The sequence below is a fragment of the Nipponia nippon genome, unplaced genomic scaffold, assembly GCF_047370975.1.
Source record: "Nipponia nippon isolate SJK-2023a ecotype South Korea unplaced genomic scaffold, ASM4737097v1 scaffold_2, whole genome shotgun sequence".
Lineage (NCBI taxonomy): Eukaryota > Metazoa > Chordata > Aves > Pelecaniformes > Threskiornithidae > Nipponia > Nipponia nippon.
The window spans coordinates 40,352,075-40,372,264 of NW_028262336.1; the positions used below are offsets into that span (position 1 = coordinate 40,352,075).

The following is a 20,190-nucleotide window of genomic DNA, read 5'->3' on the forward strand; positions in this document are numbered from 1 at the left end:
ACCTGAAGACTTTAAATAATATTATAATGATATTTTGTATGGTGCTCTCTATTTCTGTCATAGTAATGGCCAGCATTTGATTTGCTTTTTGACAGCTTCTAAGATGGAGTTGATATTTTCATAGACCTTTTATAACTCTAAGATCTCTTTCCTGAGTGGCAATAACTAGTTCAGAGCCCATGCTGAGTATGTAAAGTTGAGATTTCTTTTTCTCCACATATTCTTGATATTGAATTTCATCTGTCTTTTTTATCGCCTAGTTGACACTCTGAGACTCTTCTGCATCTCCCTGCAGCCAAGTTTCATTTTTATTTCCCTGAATACCTTAGGACTATTAGGAAAATTGAAATTTGCCTCCATTTTTTAGATCCATGTAATAATATAAATGTACTTTGTATGTTGACCAGCCCTGGTACTGATCTCTGAAACTTGGCTGGTGACATACACATTTGAGAAAGCTGAATGCTTTTGTCATATTTTTTCCCTTCTGTCTTTTAATGACTTGTTTGTTTGTGAGAGAAAGTGGATGTCTTATCCCATGACATCTTTGTTTCTTTAAGGTCTTTGATGAGGAACAGTATTGAAAATGTTTTAAATTGCGTAAATTAGGTTTCTCTTGACTTTGTGCTCACTGACTCCTTCAAAGAACCCTACAAGATACATGAAGTGTGGTTTCCTTCTGTAAAATTCATTTCCTCACTACTTCATATCTGTTTCTGTTTATTCTATTCTTATTATAATTTCTGAAAATTAGACTAATAGCACAATCAGACATACTGGTTTTTAGTTCCAGAAGAGTTTTTTAAAAAATGGGCATTGCATTTGGCACCTTTCATCCAACTGATGTTGAAACAGTTTTACATAGGTGCTGACGTACTTATTGTGTTTTTTGATATATTTTGTACTTGAAATATGTATCATCATAAAACCATTTCAAGTCTGTTTGTATGTTTTGGATTAAAAAAAATATTTCTTTCAGTTGTATTGGTAGCCTTGGTAGACTTTGATACATCTATATTCTGGTCAAGGATATCCTTATGAGAAGATCAGTATGGGTATATTTATCAAACTGGGGAAAAAAGTCACTGCAGAGCAACAGAGTACTTTGATGTGAAATATTTTTTCTGTTGTTTGTTTTGTTTTTAAAAAGTCATTACTTGTGCTGCACTGGTAGGGAATAAAACAGGTGTTTAAACACAGGCCATTTTAAATGTTTGACAGTGGCTGGAACTACTGGCTTGGTCTGGTGGTTCTCACCCAGGGTCTATGGAAGACCTGTGCCTTTCAGGAAAAGCAAGTATAGGCCAGGTAAATTACCATGAAGCACCTAAAATAGTATTAGATAAATTAAGTTCAGGCATCTGCAGCTCTCAAAAAAGGTCTACAAAGGTTGTAACCAATATTTTGGTCTCCAAATCCCTGTGCTGCTGTTGTCCTCCATATGGGACATGTTGGTCTGTCTTCCATGGATTGATTAATTTTAGAGAATTGTAAATTTAGCCTGCTTTCTCCAATGTTAATATACAAACTAGTTTTACTTATGTAACATGCATAATCCATGATTTACTGCATAAAAATAGTTTGACATGCATTTTGCTCATATGAAAGTAGGCACTCGGGCTTGTATGTAAGAGGATCTATAACAGAAAAGACTGCCAAAAATTTCTGCTTTCCATATTAATAATAAAGCTGCCCCAGTTCTGATCTAAATTATATTTTTAAAGTTACATGAAATGTTTTTAGAGGAAGCAGTTGTTTACACACAGCACACAATCCCTTTGGACTTTTGTCAACCCTCAGATATATCACATAAACATTTGTATACATATTGCATAAGCAACTAACATGCTCAAAAAAAACCCTAGCCAACCTGTAATTTAAGTTGCACTGATGAAATTGAATGATTTAAAACAATTAAGATTTGAAATAATTCCCTAAAGAATAGACTTTTTCAGGTTTTGAAACTCCTTAGTTGGACTTCCTCCATGTCATTATAATAATTAGGTGCCATTTGATTGCTTTTGCTTATCATTAATGATTAAAAAAATTGTTTAGTAAATTTTCTCATTGTCTGTTCTTTTTCTGTCTTACAGAACATTACTGAATTCAGTGAATTTTACACATCTTATCTCATTGTCATCAGAGTGTATATCTTCACTGGAATATATTTAGTAAGATTAAAATCACCAGGCAGCATGCAGGTGCACTGTGTGGTTCTTCCCTTATAACTTTCAGTCTGTGTTTTCTTTCCTATGTTCAGTTCAGATTCACAGGTAACTTCAGTTGGCACAGGTTCACTGCTGTACTCATTAATGTTCACTGAGCTGTACTGATTTCCGAGTCTTCTAAAAAGTGTATGCCTTCAAGTGGTTTGTACGTGTGTCTCCAGAAAAACTACATGAATATTGATGTAATTTATGCAGTGATAATGACTCTTACAAATTTCAGTCTGTAGGTGACTTGGAGTCCTGAACCCATCATTTTGATCTCCTTTCCTGTACTTGACTACTAATTTATTAGCCATGGAGCTACTTTGAAAATCCTGAAAAATGTACAAGCCACTCTGTACTTATCTCTGAAATAAGTTTCCTTTTTAAGATTTATTTTTATTTTTTTTTAGTGAGAGTTTGCCATTCTGTTGTTTTGCTGAATAGGATGGGTAACTTGCCCAATAAAAACTGATTAATTTGCAAGAAAAGTAAATTTTTCATTTCCTTCTCTACTAGGTGGGAGAATATTATGCATGCTTTCCACTTAAAGGTCAGGCACTACCTGAACTACTTGACAAAGCCTGTTATTTAACCAAAGCACTTCACCAGTGTAATTCATCAGGAATTGAGTATCACATATTTCGGGTAATAAGAAGACAGAGTGCCTCCCCTACTTTGTGGAAAACATTACAGATAGACAGGCAGGCAGACAGATAGATATTTCAGTCTTTTGAAAGGACACAGAGTACCTGCTGTTGCCAAACTGGAAATGAAGTGCACCTCTTGTATTTAGCAGTAGCTAGATCATAGGAAGGAAGAAGGACTTTAAAAGCAGAAAAAAAGAAGAGTTTTTTTCAGGTTTTGAATTAGTTCCCCCCCCCCCCCCCAATATGTTAGAATTACTAATTAAACATTGCACTAAGGAAATATACTAGTAGATCTTCAGTGTTACTGATCTAATCACATTAAAATATTATGAGCGCTCTGCATATTAAATGTGTAATCTCCTTAATCTTATAATGCTGTGGATCCTATGTATTTGAATTTACCTGGGATTGGACTAATTTCTTTTGGGCCTAATGGATAATATGGTTTTTAGACGTGTGCTTCTAACTGTGCCAGAATACAAGAGAGAAAAACATCAATATGATTGAATTTAGGAAGGAATTTCCCGATCGAACCAGATTCTGTCATAGGACAATAATATTGAGCCCTTTTTCAAAAATTATGTATATTTCTACAGAGTCAATCGCCTCTTTTTAGTGGAAAAAAATCCTAGTGATACTATTAGTAAGAATTTATGGGCAGTTACTTGTTAAGGCAGTCTCATTCTGGCTTTGCGCCCTCCTCATCGGCATTGGCCAGTTTGGCAAGGAATTGGTTTGCAGCACTAGTGGTATCCAGTATGTCTTTTGCTTTAAGTAAATTTTTCTTTAGTTTTATTTTCTGTGGGTTTATTTTTACATTCCCTTAACATGTTCTTGTTTAGTGTCCTATTTTTTAATCATAGTTCACTTGCAGCAGCAGCATTTTGCAATCATCTTGACATTTGTAATGTCAGCTCTGCAGACTTGCATTAACCTCATTTTGCCATCATCTTGATGTACTAACCTGCATATAGACCCGCACAGAAATAATTTAACATTCATCCTAGTGTGTGCAGTAATGTCTCATTAGACTTGAACTAACAGAATTTTGTCATCATAATTTGCTGTCATAATAACCCAGTCTTCACAGATTTAATGTGACAGCCTTTTGCCACTGTAACTAAGGCTTTGAGCAATTGTCATCCATGGGGACTTAAGGTGAAATCAATGTAATTAAAACACAGACCCTTAATAGTCCTATAGTTTAAGTAGTTTGTCACATATCTTAAACAATAATTAATCATGCTAGTGTTTAGCACTTGTTTAGCTTGTAAGTGTTCATTTTCTACATAGGAAAGAAACAAACAGAAATTGAACGATGAGTGACTGGCAGAACTGCTAATAGAGTTTAAGTCTCCAGATTGTCTGTGTTCTCCTGTATCCATTGGGCTGCCCTCCTTTCACAGCGCAATTAATTTTGTTTATGAGATGAAGACAAACTTGAACTGTATGTGACAGGTCATATTAACTAGTCTGTAATTCTTTTTTCAGAGAGCTACAGAAATATGGAGGTAAGAGGAATTAGATTTCTTCTACTGCAAGGGCTGAGATAGATCAAATACACTTTGTTACCCTTGAAAGAATTTGTTAAACTTTTCCTTATAGGCTTTCACTTATAAGGGTTTGATGACATCCGTGTGTATATGTTTTCACATATATAAGTAACCTGGTACTCTCACAATTTTCTCCTAATACCAAATCTAAGTTGACTTCACCCAAATTATGTCCCTCTTCTTAGCATATGTGAAAAATAATAGAGTATTGTCATCTTCAGACGCTGAAAGGCAACAACTATGTACTCCTTTGCCTTTCTTTTCCAGACTAAACATATGACGTTCCCTCAGTCTTTCTTGACAAAGAAATTCAGCTGTTTGGATATTTGTGATGCTAAGTGCTCTCCAATTTGCCTGTGGCTTTCATAATGTCTGGTGTCAAAACTGCACACAGCTGAAACATTGACTAGAGGAGAGTAAAGCTAAGGGAGTACATGATGGGGTGACTGGGATACTGCATAGGCGGCTGGCGCTTGAGTTGTGTTTCTCTAAAGAAATCTGCGTTTATGTTAGCAGCTAACACATTTGCTATGCACAATGACCTTGAGTTGTCTTTGGCAGAGCTGATGCAGCTTGCCTGCAGACCTAGGTGAATGCTCTGTCTCGTACGTATGGATTGTTGACTCTGATTCACAATTACCTCTTAGCTCCTTATTGATATTCTTTGCAATCAGCTCGGCATTTTTTCCTCTGCTCCTTATGTATTGTATTTGCTTTTCCTTTTTAAATACTTTCTTCTCTTCTAGACTAAATTTGTTTTTGTTTGCAGTTGTTTGTTTTTAGCCAGAGGAACTTCTTTTCTTAGTAATGACATGTAGGCACCTAAACAGTGTTTTGCAAACATCTTCCAATTATCATTCACATTTCTCTGTTTAACTTCTTTCTCCTTACTGATGAGGGTTTATAGTTGTTTTCAACTTCGTGAAATTGAGTCCTCTTAAAAGATGTATAGATATGCACACACATACGTTACCATCACTGGCACTTGCTTGTGTGTGCACTCAGTCTCTCAGTGACATACATGCATGCGAATGTGCGTGTGTCCATATAAATTGGTTAGTAATTCACTATTTACTTGTGATGCAAGTAATCAAGTTGTTAGTAGTTGCATTTAAGCAACTGCTCATTGTGGAGTCTGTGATCAGTTCCTCTGTCATGTTGATGACGTTGAATACAGACTTCCCTTGTGTGAGTTGCAATGGCTTTCAGAATTGGGTATATTTCACATGTGTTTTGGACCCACTCTGAGAACATAACTGCACCAAAGGGCTTTCTGTTGAACTGGGGGACCTCATGTGATGTGCTGTGTCTCCCTTCTGGTCTGTGTGCCCAGATTTTCTTCCTGTGGACGTTGAGAAGACAGGGAGAAGAGGGGACAGTCTGATCTTGGTCTTTTGTGGTCTGGACACACAACCAAGGGTGGGCCAACAAAAGAGAAAGCCAGAACCAGGCACCCCTCCCTTCCTCCCCACCCCTGCCCCCCAAGGGCAGTTTGGGGCAGGAGCCTATTTTAGATATTCAGACACTCTCCGGTGGACAACCCTCTCTGTAGATTAAGTGGGATGCTTATGGTGATTGGACTGAGTTACACTCCTAAATCTAGAGAAAGGAATATTAGTTAATAAGATGTTCTCCCTTCTGGTCATCTGAGCCTCTCTGGAGAGATTAAGACCAGATATTTTATAGGCATAAATGAGTAATTCCAATTCCGCTTTATTACTTGGACTCCTACCATGTATATATCAGTAATTAAAATCTTCTTCCTCTTCTCTTCTTTGTACTTTTAATATTAGTTTTTATGTAATTTGCTATCCTTTCTTACACTTTCCTTTTGATGGCTCAGTATATCTTCTGAGTAGTCTGGTCCAACTGACTCCAGTTAAGATTGATTTCATTTCTGCTGAGGTGAAAGTTTCTGAAAGTCGGAGAATTGACAGGGTTTGAGAATAAAGATCTGCAAAGTACAAACATTACGCATATGGGAAATGGAGGCAGCAAATACTGCCCTGCTAAATCTGCTTGGGACCTCACCCCAAAGAGAGTTCCCCTAGGTAAAAAGGACTGATTGTTCTTTAGCTGAAGCTTTCCAAAACAGATAGTCATTACTGCTTGTTTTCCCAGTGTTACTTGTTATGCTGAACCTAGTAAGAAGTGAGCCCAGCCCTTCTTTGTGCTAGATGCTCTCCAAAACAGAGTAACCCCTGTTCCACAGCGACTATGGAATGAAGGAGATAGGTTGTTTGGGGAGAGCGCAAACACAGTAATGAACTAATATGCTGGTTCATATGCTAAAGCATGTTTTCAAACAGAAGTGTTTCATGATATAGAAATACATTGAATGGAAACTGGATGTTTTTTTAACAGCCCCTTGCATATGAGAGGACTTTGCCTTAATATTAACTGCTAATTTGCTGACTATAAACTTACATTTATGTCTTCCACTCTGGAAGCCAAAACCTACTAATTCCTTCAGAATTTAGAGCAAGTGAGGTTGGTTTTTTTTTTTTTTTTGTCTTTTACTTTCTGGTCTGCAGATCAAATAAGCATACAGAGAAAAAAAAAAACACTTTGCCACCTATACTAAAAACCTCTACAATGTGTTCCTTTTTGAAGTAAAAATAGGCTAAGAAACAAAAGAAAGAAGTTCTTCAGTGGCTCACATTGGAAAGATTTTTTTCTTTTTTTTTTTTTTCTTGCTGGTTTCACAGGAAAATCAGAAGCTTTCTGTTTACTTCTGTTGTGATAAAGCTGTCGAAGATTTGTTTTTCCTCTGTTGCAGACACACAAGTGGTTTGATTTTTTTTTTTTGTTCATAACAGGAAGTGAATAATAAAAAGACTCAGAGCCAATATACCACCAGGGCAAAACCCCACGCTGCGCATTAGTGCTTAAAAGATTCCCATCCCAGTTCTCCCTTGACACCAGTCCCATAGTCCCTAGAGCTCAGCACTTCTTCCCACACAGATAGATGTGATAGATTTGCAAATACTGGCAAAAGCACAGAGACATCTTGTTATGAGCCTAATGGTTGAACGGAGCGACAGGCTTGGATTGTCTTTATTTTTTTTAGGTCAGTGTTGGCAGGGAGTTAAAACCAGGGTGGAATAAAGGTTGAAATGTTTTCTGAAATTATAATCAAAATATCATCCGTCTTAGGTTTATGCTGTAAACACTCTGATGTTGAGTTGTATTGGCAAGCAACATGTGCCACTGGGATATTTTAAAAGTCATGAGAGGTTTGTAAATCAGTTCTGCGCAGCATGCTATCTATTTGTTATTTTCTTGTTTTATCTGTTAACAGGAAAGGAGATGCTGTCTGTGTTAGATGATATAAATGGCAATATGGTGTGCTTTCTTTTGCTGGGGGTTTGTTTGGTGCTTGTATCATAGTAAATTACAGTGAGATGGAAGATTTGTTACTCTGTGGAGGTTGTTAACATGAAGTTCTCATTTGATTTATTTATGTTGAATTGGGGACCTCTCCTCCCACATAAATTATTCTGGCTACTGTAATATTTCTTTTCTATGTCAAAACCATAATTTTCCAATGGTGGTTTTTTTTTTTTTTTTTCCCCTCACTGACAGAACTCCTGAATTTCAGTGTAGCCCTTTAATATGGGTACAGGAGAGAGGAAGAGTTAGAGACCTGAGAACTTGGTTTCCATGTCCAGTCAAAGGTTTGACCATTATCTTCCAAGTCCTAACCTCCCTCTAGTTTAGCTTGCTGAAACAATAAACTTGGCTGCCAAATTTGGATGTTGAAATCCATTTCTTTTCTAAGGTCACGCTGACGTATGCTCAACCCAATCTCCTAAACAGTCTCTGAACAGGCAGTTTATTGTTGGGCCTTGTTTTCAGATTGCTACTGGCCTCTTCGGCATTTTCTCCAACTCTGCATTACTGTCACGCTCATACCGTTAGAAAGGAGGTATTTTCAACTTTATCAATACTTGCGCTTTGAAAGGATTTCTCAAGCAGGAATATAAACAGCCTCTGTATAAAGTGTTAATGGGTGGCTGAAAATCACCCTAACCATTACTGTGAAGAAGACCATTTTCTTTCATTTAACCCATTGCTGACTGTGAAAGAGGAAAGCAACATTAAACTAGAGCTGCCAGCAATCATTTTAAAAAATATACATTTTTATCATTCTAAATTTTCTACATTTTCCAACCTTTCTGTGACTTCGAAGCTTGTTCCTTTCCCCTCTTGTAGCACAGGCACTATAGTCTCAGAGCACCGAGCAGTGCTGCTGCGGGCTGGAGCCTGCTACTTGCAGCATCTAGAAGGAAGAGTGAGGCAGGTGGCCTCTGACTACCAGCATGTATTGAGAGTACATTAATTACTTGACATAGATCTACAGTGAGGCTGTGATTTGTTCTCTGTTATTGAACAGAGCCAGAGCTTTTAATGCTACTTCAGGGGGAAAAAAAAAACCCAAAACAACCAAAGAAACAAACAAACAAAAACTATAAAGAAGCAAAGCTGATATGTCAAAATAATGAACCTGTTCCGGGTTATGCATACAATATAAACGTACACCATGCTGGCCAGTAGGGACTGACAGATGCATATAAAACCTCTTTTCAGTAGAGTTGGTGTTTCTCTGTATTAACCAGTTACATCATACATAGATGCTGAAAATAGTATTTAATTTTTAAGAGCCTCTCACTTTTCTTTACACCCCCCAAAAAACAACACCTCCCACAAAAAAAATCCAAAACCAACCAAAAAACACAGTAGATTTGAGCAGTCACTTTTGTTATTTCTCTCTATGGCCCAGCAAATCTTGACTCTTTTCCCATTGACTGGAGGAGCATCAATAGAAGAAAGGGCAAATGTTTCTAGGCTGAAGGTTTCTGCAATCCTGTGAATGGACCAAGGGCTCTCTTGATACACAGGAGTTTTGAACTCCCTCAGCAAGAAGAGAGGAAGCAAATCAGGATTTCCTGCATCTGGAGGATTGCTTAATTTGTAAGCTATTGTAAATTTTACCACTAGACACTTCTTTGAGCCATGTTTTAGAAGAAAGTATTTAGTAGCACTGCATTTCTTGCACAGCCTGATCTGAATATTCTCTGATGCTCTCAAAGACATTGACAGAGAAGATGAATAATCCGCATGAATTTTGTGGATCATGGCTGGAGTTAGGTGTAAAACAGACTGCAGAGCTTTGTCAAGATGAAGGCCCTCTGGTCACATTCAGAAACAGAGGTTTAGGCACCTGGAAAGTTTTGAAGAAAAAGTTTGTCACCTTGAAATGAATAGGAGCCAGGAGGATCATAGTTCTATCATTAGACACCTACCTTCAAGATAACTTTCACTTGTAGTCTATAAGTACATTACTGGGCCTCAGTTATTGACAGGATGTGCTATCAAGTGTGACCTTAGATTTTTTTATAATGGAACTTTTGCACAGTAAGCAGTTCCTTTCCTTGAGTTTGCTCAGTCTCCTTCTCCCTCAAATAATCAAAATGCTGCTGCTGTCACAGTGTGCTCTGCTCTGCTTCAGATTATTTTCTACATCAGTTCATGACTTGCAGTTCCTGTGGGCTGCAAATTAATCCTTAGGAGTCTGTTGGCATGTACTGTACATCCCGGTTCTCCAGGGCATTAATTTGACTATCGATGTAGAAAATGCCAGTGGCTGTAAGGTATATTATGCACTTCATTTTTGTGTTTATTTTTCTGTATAATCCAGGAATTTACTTATAAACTTGTAATCACCATGACTAGACACTTTAACCTTTAATACTGAAAAATAACATTTTTCAGTTCTTTAGGGATAGATTTTAAAAAAATAATGAACAGCATAAGAGTGTTTTTTCAAATGACTTTTCAAATGAAGCCATGAACTAATAACATGATTCCTTATGGCCTGTCTCTAAAGGCCATATATACTGTACAAAGTATATACTGTAGAAAGCAGCCTTATAAAAATCTGAGTTTGGGTGGAGGATGCCACAGTCCTGTTTCCAAGTATTGTGCAGATGCCTGTTTTCCTTCCTGTATAAACTAAGGAGGCCTGGGACCGAAGGCAGGGGAAGAGCATGAGCCCAGGTCCCACCTGTTTGGGACCATCAGTTTTTGGGATTTGGGAGTAAAGGGATGTTCCCACCATTAGGAAGAGGCAGTGACAGGCAGCTTGCTTATAGTCCTGCCTCTGCTTCTTCTGCAGGGTGCCTCTAGTCTGTGTACAGCAGCAGTACAGCATGGTTTTGTTGGGAGTGGAAAGGTCAATTGTAAGTCAATAGCTTTTTTTTTTTTTTTTTTTTTTTTAAAGCAGCTACTGACTTATCACAACCTGTGTTAGTATTTATACACTTAGTTTGGTGACAGCACTATTTTTGGGTTTGTTTATTTTTTCTCCTGCTTGGAAGAGAGGTTGCAATCCCAAAAGTCTCATCTGGGAGAGAACGGCCAAAGACAGGAGGGCCACCGCTCCTCTCCCAAAAAGGGAGGATCCTGTTTGGGGATGGGCTGGGGGTCATTTGTTGGGGAGGGGGCAAATCTGTTTCATAGGGCTCTCAGGGGAACAGCACAAAAGGAGCAGTAAATATCTTCACCCCGCTCTGTAGCACTAAATGTTCTTTGGGAAGCCATAACACATAATTTGTATCCATTGCACATGCTACCCTGGAAGCAGAGCCTTATATGTCGAGTGTATGGGCTGTCCTATTATGGGAAATAAACTTTGTTTTGAGGGAAGCACAGAGCATTGCTTCTGCGCAGGTCCTGGAATTTGAAACATTTAGGGGCCTCCAAAGAGCACTGGCATTAGTTACCATGCCGGCTGGGTGGAAGTGAGGATCCCTGCCTCTCCCTGCCCGGGACGCAGACCCTGCCGGCAGCCAGCCTGGAGCTGCGTCCCACTGGGGTGCTTTGTGCGCTCTCCTCCGCAGAGCTGCTGGGGCTTGTGTGGGGACACATCTGTCGTTATGCAGGGGCAAGCTTAATTCAGCAAAAGCTACCGGAGCAACAAAGTTGGAATATACTTTGCCAAGAAATATTTTGCTGTTGTTTTCTTTTTCCTCTTTTTTGTGGAGAGATTTCATGTCTGCTCACATGCTTTGGTATGAGGAAGTGGAAGATGATTGTAAGTATGAACAAACTGGCATAATTTATCACAATATTCACTTTGACAGAGCAGTCTAGTGCTACGCAGCCCACTAACAGCATGCATTTTTAAATGTTTACTTTCCAAGTCCAAAGAAGGAGAGCACCAGGGGGGCGAAAATAAAGAGAATTTTTTTGCCTCTGTTAGGGGGGTAATATTCTGTACATTATATATAAAAGTGCTCCAGAAACAGTACCCAGATTTTTGAATAAAAAGAATCCATTTCTTCCTGAAGTTCACCACTTATTAAAGCATGGGGTTAAAAAAGAAAGAATTGAGAAGACAGACCAATACATTTGAAAAAAAAAAAAAAGTGTCATTATTCTAATAATTTGGCAACACATCAAAGGATTAATCAGTTGCTTTGAACTTTAATGGCATACACAGTTTCACTGCCTAATACTAACTTGTAGAGTAAGAGAGCTCTTCTCTGGCCACTGAACTGTCTGGTAACAAACAAATGAGGGGGTGTCAGTTTTGCTCAAAGTAAGCAGCAGCTGAGCTCTCCCATGTGCTTTGCAGAAAAGAACAGGCATGTTTTCCAGACTTACGCTTATTTGTTAGTTTAAAGCTATCCTTTCTGTGCAATCAGAATAAAAACAGAGGATGCCAAGAGACTGAAGAGAGACAAGAATGAAAGAATGACAGAGAGTTTAAAAATCCATCTACCATACTCCCAGATGATCTTTCTTCTTCCTCCCCCACCCAGGCCCCCAAAGCAGATTGTGCTGGGGAAAAAAAGTGTCAGCATTGTCCAGACTTAATCTATGGTCCCCACCCCCTGTTTTATAATCTATTTTGGCTCTTCCACTTTCAGTTTAGTCCTGTGTCTGTATAATGATACAATTCCTGGTTTTCTCTATTTTTCTGATCATAAAAGCCATGGGAATACATATGCACTGTCATTTTCCCCCCATAACATATAATGGACTGTATGGTCACTAACCTCTGATGAAGCTTCCTGAAAATAGCATTAGATTTTGTTACGTTTGACAGGAAAGAAGCTCAAAGCAGAAAATTTCAGGGTGCAGGTGTGGTCTTATGCCATAGTTTACTTTCCCTTTTTTCAAGATGAATTCAAGTTGTGTTTTCTTGCGCAGTAAATAAGACTTAAATTAGCTATAAATTTTCCAGACAGTTTTGTTCCCCTAGGAGAGGTCCTGCAGTGATAGGACCCTTTACTTATTGGACACAGTCTGACAGTTCAAGAAGGGGTAGAATAATGAGATCATTATCATCACATATTAAATAATTAGGAGACAGATTGCTTCTCTGCTGAAAATATTGGGGGTGGGATTGGGAAGAAGAAATGTTGCGGGTTTCTCGTAAGGGGTTTTACTCCTGGTTGGCAAGAGGAAGATGGTGAGCTCTAGAGCAAACCATGTGGTGCCCAACCTTTTCCACCAGTCCTCTTTGGGAAGGAATAAGGAGGATTTGTCATCTTCATTTTTCTATATACTTCCCTTCCATGGAAGGCACAATTCAGCCCAGACTGCTCATCCTCAGCCTTGAGGAGGAGACGGTGCTGCAAGGGAAGCCGGGCAGGTGCTTGCTAAGTAAGGGGCCACGATCTTTGCTGCTTAGCTCAAAAGTTATAATTGCACTCTGAAGATGTAGTAGGCAAAAGAAAGAAAAAAATAGCTGCGTTAGAGATTTTGAAAAATATGAATAGAAAACCAGAGTTGCATCTAGCAGATGAATAGCATTCATGACAAGAGCCATTAAATCACTTGCTAAATTATGTCACGTAACTATGTTCATATCTAAAATGAAAGGGAGCTGTCTTAGTGCTTCTTGGGAATTATTTAGCTGAATTGATTTCCTTACCTGTATCCTCACTCTTTTAAAGGCCATGGTATTTTTCTCAATATAATTTTGTATAATATCAAGGGTTTTTATAGTTGTATTTCAATAAAAAAAGAAAAACCCATATTTGCACTTTGTGAGAAAGTGTGTCCAAAATAATGCTCTCAAATTTATCCCCCGCCTTCGTTCAGGACATGTCACTTCTTTTACTTGTTGCCTGTGCTTGCTTTGCTTCTTTCTTTGTATTGGATGAAAACTTTTTGCTCTCAGAGGTGACAGTAGCCACTTACACCTCTGCATTGCTTTTTAAATCCACCCTTTCTCTTTTCTTAAAGTTCTCTCTCCAACCCTCCATCCACCTCTGCATTCACCTCTTCCCTTTTCTCTTCTGCTCTCTCCCATGTGACAGTAGTAAAGGTGGATTCTCTGTTCCCTGCTTTCTCTCACTTCTGCTGAGAATGACCTTTCTGAAAACATAAAAGTATTTATTCATCACTGAGGGCTTTACTTTCTCTCCTGAGCTATACAGCGTTTACTTCTGCCTGAGTTAGACTGGAAACTCCTTGGGGCAGCAACTGTATCTTCCTAGATTTCTGCAGAGTCTTTGACAATGACACCTAAATAATAAAGTGGCGGGGAAATGAGATATCATAAATTTCATTTTGTTTTAATTAAGATGAAATTACTGTGAACTTTATCTCAGAAGCCACCCTCCCTAGGGGATTCAGTATCATATGCTGTATTTCTTCTTTTAGCAGATATAATCCTCTTTCTGCGTCCTTAGTCTGACATAGAACCAAATTCTGCTTGCAGTTTCACACAGGCATCCTTTTTCTCTGCTTGGATTTGCACAAAGTAGTGACTAAAAATAGAATTAGTCACCAAACCAGAGCCAGTGCAGAAAAGAAACTAATCCTGCCTGAAATTTGGTGGCCGCAAGGGGTCTCTTACCAGTTAACATAGGTTTACTGTAGCAGGGGTCCATCTAGGTTTGTGCTTTAGCTCAGGTCAGAAGTATGTTTCTGAAGCAAATTCCCTGATGTCTGTGCTTATTACTGTGTATTGGCGTGCATCCCAGAGGACACGCCCTGCATCCCTTTGGGAGGAAGCTGAACTCAGGGATGCACTCTGGGTTCGGCTGATGGGCACAAACTCTCAGTGGGTATGCAGGGCGCCCAGGTCCCACTGAAGCTTCCCCAAAAAAAGCTTGGTGATGCATGCACACCTTGGGGGTGCACTGGGTTGGCAGCGCCGGCCCCTTCGTGTTAGGGGCTGCTCCTCTTGGGCCACATGATTTGCTGTGGCCCAAGACAACTCTGTGAGATAGGAGGAGGATGGCAGCAAATTTCTTTGGATCTTTGACGTGAGGAAATTACTGCTCGTAAAGTCACTCCTCAGTTGCTGCAGGAGGGTGCTTCGTCCTGTCTGCTCCTACATAGTGTTCACTCCCTCACCCCTGGTCCCCAGGCTGCCTGTGGGCATCGCAGCTGGCTGTGGCCCTTTCCAGGATGGTTATTGAGCAGGGAACCTCATTCAAGGTATAGCAGTCTGGCAGTGTCTTATGTATGAAACTGGTGATCCTGTGAAAATTAATCCCCTCACTTTTTAATTGTTTTTCAAAGGAAAAGATTCAATTATGTTGCTTATATAGTTGCTGATCAGACAGAATTACTTAAAACTGAAAAGGTACAATATTTGTAGAAAAAGGTTAACCCTTGACTAATATTGTGAAATTATTTGAGCCTCAGAATTGTCCAAGGGGTTAAGTGTTTTTAAATGATCGCCAGAGGGAACAGAATGAAGCTTATATATTTTTGTCATGGGTTACTGTTAGACAAAATCACATTGAACAGGATTGTGAACCAAGCAGCCTTGATTTGAAAAGGCTGACTTGTTGATTTTCACGGTACATTTTCAATTAAATGTTACCCCAAAGCTTAATTATCATTTGGGAGGATAACCATTGTACTGTATTATAGCTAAGTGCTGGAAAAAGACTCCTCAATAAATTTAATGGAACTTCATAGTATCGCGTTGCTGTCAAGGAGGATGTTCTTGTGATAATACCGTATCATTGGCAGGGGAAGCAGAACAGCACCGGGAATTTTAAATAATTGTGTCTTATTAAAGACTGAGCTTTGTGGAAAGCAGAATTAATGGTTAGTGGAGTGTGGCTTTGCAGAACGGCTTGCCAGCTGGGCTGCACCAGGGAACACGCTCCTTCATCTTCCCAGAAAAACACACGTGGAGCAAAGGAGTTGTTTGTTTGGTTTCGGAGTACTCGCTACAGAGACCACAGAGACTTCTCTTCTAGGTTACTTGCCACATGTGCAACAAGTCGGAACACTTTTAATTATGTGTTTTGAAGGACAGATAGGCTGGATTTTAAGAAAGTCATAATCTTTCTTGGTTCTGGTTGGAAGTCCTATTTTAATTTTTGAGTATTATTTAGAGCATGAGACTGATAATATTTGGGAGGTTTTCTGGTCCTTTTTCTCTCTAATTCTGTATTTTTTAAATAATCTATATCTATTTGATTAAATTTTTATCAGTTACATACAGTCTTTTATTCCTAAAGGCAAAATATAGTTTGTAAGTATTGCAAGCATATGTAGAAGAAGGAAATAGTACTACATGAGCAAAAGCATATGTTCTTGTAATTTTGAATGTTCATACAAGCTAACAGTTAAGATGGCACATTTACACTTAATGTCTTTCTTAAAACGTTTTTAAAGGATCATCATCTTCAGGAGAAACAGCTTAGCATCATTCTAATCATAAAAAAGATACAGCTATAAAAGTTTCCTCATGGAAAACATTACAGAAGTATGTTAGTCCTAAGGGTAGTTTTGTTTTCTACAATATTTTTCTATGAAGTATGCTAATGGTTTGGGGATTCCTTTTTTTAAAAAAAAAAAAAAAAAAAGCTTAAAGCTCTTCAGCGTGTAGACATGACCTAAATAGGGACCTAGAGTATCACATTTTGCTTACCTTGCCTTTGCTAAAAGATTTTGAAAGATCCCTGGGGACCTAGTGCAGTTATGAGCACCACAGAATGAAAAAGAGGGTTTTAGTCAGGCTAATCAAACCTTTTGTGCCTGTTACTTTTAACCATTTTATTCCTCTGGCTGTGAGTAAATTCTGAGAAAGCTGTGGGTCTCTTGCCCTCCAAGGCATCCCAGTAAATACAGCAAACCCAGTATCTGATATTCTTAATATAAACTTAAAAAGAAGATGGGCAAAAATTTACTTGTAATGTGCACTGGACTAGGTATATGGTGTGGTTCTGCTGGATGCCCAATAACCTATATTTCTTATGAAGTCTGGAAGTTGTTATCACTTGTGAAAAATCAGTTACGCTGACTGCAGGAGCGTGCCCCTGAGTGCGGGATGCCTGCAAGGGAGCCTCCCTGTCTCGCCCCACCAGTGCTTGCCATGTTCTAAAATTGGTGCCCGCCCGCGTGGCTGAGCGTCTGCGTGCATGCACACTGGTTTTTACAGGAAATTATCCACGGGTAAGGCTTTTAATTTTGCGTAGCACAGGGAATTGAAGGAATTTAAAGGGTGATTGGAATTTGACATTTCTGCCTTTTTATTCTGAAAGATACTTTGATTAAAGTGTTGGAAGGCTCAGCTAATGGAGGCGTTGCTGCTATTTCAGATATACAGGGTATGAGATTTGAAGGCAAGCCAAATCACAATGAGACAGAATAATGATGTCCTTGGTTTATTTTTCACTTGGTATATTCAGGTTTTGATTGGATTCTGAGTGAGGCAACGGTTTTCTCTCCTAGAAAGCACTGCTGGTCCTTGGAGGCTTGCAGCCTGTTATCAAAGCAGAAGCGTTTTCTTGTGAAGGTCATGGACTGCTGTGGCAGGAGAGGGGGAGAAAAACCAAAGGGGTGAGGTGGAGGAGGGAGAGAGGAAAGAAAGAAAAAGAAAGAAAGCAAGCAAGAAAGAAAGATTTCCTTATTGGTCCTAACCAGGTACAAGCTTCTCAGAAGAAACATTTCTGCAGTGAGACCTATTACTACTTTGACCCAGCTAGCACTCTGCTGGTGGTGTATATATCAAAAGATTTGTGGAGAACTCTGAGGTATCTGTCCTCCTCCCGTGATGGACTGATGGTGAATTTGTGAACGTGATGTGTACAGCCTTACTAATTTGCACAAACTCAGTCTTTTTTGTGTTGCTTTTAGTGGAGATTTTTAGCAGCCCAAAATGAATTATTAAGTTGCACTAGATTTCAGGAAGACAACAATATTTCTTTTATTTATTTGGCTTTATTTACTGTCAACCTTCTCTTATCATGTGATTTAGTACATATTTTATGCTTATTCCCTGCCCCACCCTTCCAAGCCCTGCAAACGATGCTGAAAATAGAAATCAGTGTATTTTTATACCGAATTCTCAGGCCACATTTATAAATGCTTTTTTGACTGATGGTTATTCACTCTCCAAAAATGCAGAAGATCCAGATTAAAGTGTTTGCTCTGCTTATACTCTCTGTTTACAGAGGAGAAAGTTTCAGTTGCATTGGATGTTGAATGGAAACCAAAGGTGAAGCCAAGTAACTTTTCACAAAAAGGCATTCTTGTTTTCTTGCCAACATGAGAACAATTCCTTTTATAGTAGCCTGTAAAGGGCAAGCATGTTATAGAGTTGATTCTGTCCCTTCTGTTTATCCTAATAATTAAATAAATCAGTTCTGAAAGCTCTAACAAGAGCAAGGAAGGAAACTTAAAACTGTGAAATAAATGGTAAATTTAAGGAGCAGTTATCTAACAGTAGAATGTAATAACACTTAATGGGGAAAAAAATCGCTTTAAAAACATAAGAAATTATCTCAAATCTGAATTTTATTTTATCCCTGTAATTGTTTAAAGTTCCATGATAGCTGCATCCTTGCATACAGGATGGCTCAGTGATACTAGTGTAGATTTAAAAAATGTTGCTTAAATCCAGATGCTTTCTAGAGAGCATGTAAGTCGAATTTGTACTTAATTATATCAAATTCCTCTATTAGGAGTAAAAGATATCCCTAGTAAAGTGATATTTCTGACCTGATTACCTGAATGATGTAAAGCTTGAGAGAATGTAAGTTAGGGCACATTTTTGCCTTGGGACGGGAAATCTATTGGATTATGTTATCCATCTCTATTTTGTGTTCAAAACAAGGCATGTCTATTCGGAATCAATTCAAAATTACTGCTATTTTTAGCACAGTTGCTAACTTAATAGTGTTTTTCAACTGTTAAAACTAAAAACCATAACTGGAAACATTTTATGTTTTGAAACAAACTGAATGATAGTGAAAGTTCACCCTTTTGTCTTCTGAAGACAAGCCTATTTTTTTTAGGGAATAGCGGCTGAATTGTGAAGCCCAAACCCTTTCTACTGTTACTGTTGTCAGCTCTCTTATTTTCTCTTTAGTCCTTTTGCCACTCTCCCTTTTCTCTGAGTCATGCCTATCCATTGCTGTACTGCTTTAGCTACTTTAAATAAGCCCTTTTCTCCTCCAAGAAGGCTTGCTAATTTTTGCATATTATCTTAAGCTGACTTAACAGTCATTTTGCCAAGTCTTCCCAGCTGCTGCTACTGCTGAATTGATTCATTTTGCTCTTGACATGTTGCAGGCAAATGTGAAGCAAAGTTTACTTGACCAGTAATCCTCCCTTTAACTGAAGGAAGGACATGGTTCAAACAAGGACTTGTTCCAAATGTGGCCAGTTTTTTCCCTAAATCTGCCTACCGTAAACACAAAGGCTATTTGCTTCTTATCTGGGAAATTCTCATCTAGAAAGTGAAAAACATCTAAGCCCTAAATAGTAACCAAGGAATTAATTTTTTCCTGGTGCAATAAGTCAGTCTGTGGAGGGTTTTTTTTTTGTCGGACTATGAGCTCTTAAGAGGTGTTGTGTCTGTCTTGGAGTGCTTCCAGAAACTGTTGCTCAGCCTATAGACTGATGAAATTTCACAGACTCACAGACCAGCTGAGGCTGGAAGGTGCCTCTGGAGAACATCTACTCTAATTCCCTGCTCAGAGCAGGGTCAGCAAGAGCAGGTTGCTCAGGGCAATGTTGACTTGGGTTTTAAATATCTCCAAGGATGGAGACTCCACAACTCTCTGGACAGCCTGTTCCAGCATCTGACCATCCTCACAGTATTTGGCTTTTCTTCTTATGTCCCTATGGAATTTCTTCTATTTCAATTTATGCCCATTGTTTCTTCTCCTGTCAGTGGGCACCAAAGAGAAAAGTCTGGCTCTGTCTTCACTCCCTCCCATCAAGTATTTATAGTTATTGATAAGATCTCCCTGAGCCTTCTCAGCTTTAGGCTAAGTCCCAGTTCTCTCAGCCTCTCCTCATCTGAAAGGTGGTCCAATCACTTAATCATTTTTGTGGCCCTTTGATGGACTCGCTCCAGTATGCCCATGTGCCTCTAATACTGGGGAGCCCAGCACTGGACTCAACACTCCAGCTTTTTCTGACCAGGGATGAGCAGAGAGGAAGGATCACCTCCCTTGACATGCTGGTGACACTCTGCCTAATGCAGCCCAGGGTACCATTAGCCTTCTCTACTGCAAGGGCACACTGCTGGCTCATGCCCAACTTGGTGTCCACCAGGACCTTTTTTGAAAAGCTGCTTTCCAGCTGGTAGGTCTCCAGGATATACTGGTTAATGGGGTGGTTCCCCGCCATGTGCAGGACTTTGCACTTCACCTTGTTGCACTGCATAAGGCTCCTGTCAGATCTCCAGCTGGACTTTGTACAAAAGTGCAAAAATGGATAAAAAGCCTCACAGACTTTTAGTTTAAATAGGTATAAGCATGTTGAGATTTTAGTTCTGATATCTTT

At 39.0% G+C, this 20,190-nt stretch overlaps 1 protein-coding gene across 5 annotated transcripts in view; it reads left to right on the forward strand.

Moving 5' to 3' along the window:
* DMD (dystrophin) overlaps window positions 1-20,190 on the forward strand; it is a 1,304,666-nt gene that overhangs the window by 166,686 nt on the left and 1,117,790 nt on the right. The window contains exon 1 of one of the 5 annotated variants that reach the window (XM_087759564.1): window positions 11,214-11,506. The exons of 3 other annotated variants lie outside the window; for them this stretch is intronic. In XM_087759564.1, the coding sequence (XP_087615690.1) occupies window positions 11,464-11,506 (43 nt within the window). In that variant the 5' untranslated portion in view covers window positions 11,214-11,463. Of the gene's footprint in view, window positions 1-11,213; window positions 11,507-16,803; window positions 16,849-20,190 lie in introns of those variants that run through there. One more of the 5 variants, XM_087759565.1, reaches the window with a different exon arrangement.